Genomic DNA, 1472 nt, shown 5'->3' with positions numbered 1-1472 from the left:
GGTCCGCGGGGCCCTGTCCAGCTCTCACAGCTGCTCGTGCTGCTAGAGCCTCCCCGGGGGACCCTCCGAGCCCTTCTCCCGGCCGTTCGGCGCGAGGTTTGACCTTCGCTTCCTTCCTCCACCCACACGCCCTCCGCTTTGTCCGGCGTCCTCCAGAGCGTTGGGATCGGCGCCTTCCAACCTCGCTTTCCCTTCCCGCACCCCAGCGAGCGAGCGCCGAGGTGGGGAAAGAAAATAAAACACGTTTGAGAGATAATTTCCCTGCAGCGATGTGTAAAACAACAAATACCAAAACGCTGCTGGAGAATGGAGTCTCAAAAACCCCGTGGAGATCAGATCGAATCGTCGGCTTCTTTCCCCCGGGGAGGTGTCTTCATTTTGAGGGGATCTAAACTTCCCCCTTGGAGTAAATTAGTGATGTGTGGTGGGGGTGATCCCTAAATTTCACGTTTCCCCACAATGGGAAGGGTTTAGGGGTCTCTGGAGTGAGGCTGTTGTTCTTTGAGGCTGGGATTTTGCTCAGTGCCCTCATGAGGGATGGGTTTTTGGCGCTTCCCAAAGCAGGGACTTTCCTACTCCTCGGTTATTTCTCTCTATTTTGTTTTTTTTTGAGCAGGACGATTTGGCGAGAAGAGCAAAGGAAGGTCTCAGCAGAGGAGGGTGAGGAAGAGGAAGGCTTTACTCAGCATTAGGCGAAGGCAGGGGTTGGGTTTTGCAGCTCCAGATGGCGTAGGGGAAGACAATGTAGGACGTCGACCAGGCGAGGCAATAGACGGAAGCCACCGGCGCCGGTGAGAAGAGGACGGCCACCACCCCTGCGGGTCGGGAAGAGCCTTTGGGATCTGCTCCTTCCTCCTCCACCACCACCTCGGGGAGTTTCATCCCCATCCTTACCTCCAGCGTAAACAGCTTTCTTCCAGAGCTGGGACTCCAGCACCTTGTCGTGGGGGTAGAAGCCCCGGTCGACCATGAAGAGGACCATGACGGCGGCGGTGACGCGCAGCAGGGTGACGTTCCCCGCCGACAGCAGGAAGGTGCTCACCAGCAGCGAGGACGCGTAGGGACAGGGCAGCCCCCGGTAGGTGAAGGGGATCCCTGCTGGGTGCCAGACGTTCAGCCGTGGTGAAGGGAAAACCCTCCAAATCTCTCCCCAAACCCCCCTTCAAAACGCTCAGCTTACCACTGGGGAGGAAGCAGAGGCGAGCGAATACGGCCATGACGTAGGCGATGGCCAACAGCCCGTCCAGGACGCCCCGAGGCTGCAGCAGCAGGGCCGTGGCCAGCCCAAAAGTGGTAAAATCGGCGAAATCATCCAGTTTGGCACCTGCGGGCAGCGAGCGGGCAGCTGCCAGGCGGGTACGGAGCCGGGGAGAGGGCAGAAACCCAGCGGGGGCTGTGGGGGAGGAGGGATGGACTCACCCAGCGCCGAGCAGGCGTTGAGCCGGCGGGCGACGGCTCCGTCGGCCAAATCG

At 60.0% G+C, this 1472-nt stretch overlaps 1 protein-coding gene across 1 annotated transcript in view; it reads right to left on the bottom strand.

The window, feature by feature from the left end:
• Positions 1-678: 678 nt before the first annotated feature.
• LOC103770717 overlaps positions 679-1472 on the bottom strand; it is a gene marked incomplete at its 5' end in the record, with an annotated part of 1079 nt that continues 285 nt past the window's right edge. The window contains 4 exons of the mRNA XM_008937989.1: positions 679-815; positions 895-1095; positions 1181-1324; positions 1420-1469. Coding sequence (XP_008936237.1) covers positions 679-815; positions 895-1095; positions 1181-1324; positions 1420-1469 — 532 coding nt within the window. The remainder of the gene's footprint in view (positions 816-894; positions 1096-1180; positions 1325-1419; positions 1470-1472) is intronic.

Source organism: Merops nubicus, unplaced genomic scaffold (assembly GCF_000691845.1).
Source record: "Merops nubicus isolate BGI_N331 unplaced genomic scaffold, ASM69184v1 scaffold27533, whole genome shotgun sequence".
In the NCBI taxonomy this organism is placed as follows: Eukaryota; Metazoa; Chordata; class Aves; order Coraciiformes; family Meropidae; genus Merops; species Merops nubicus.
The sequence above is the reverse complement of the archived record's forward strand: the minus strand, read 5'-3'. Positions and strand labels throughout refer to the sequence as shown.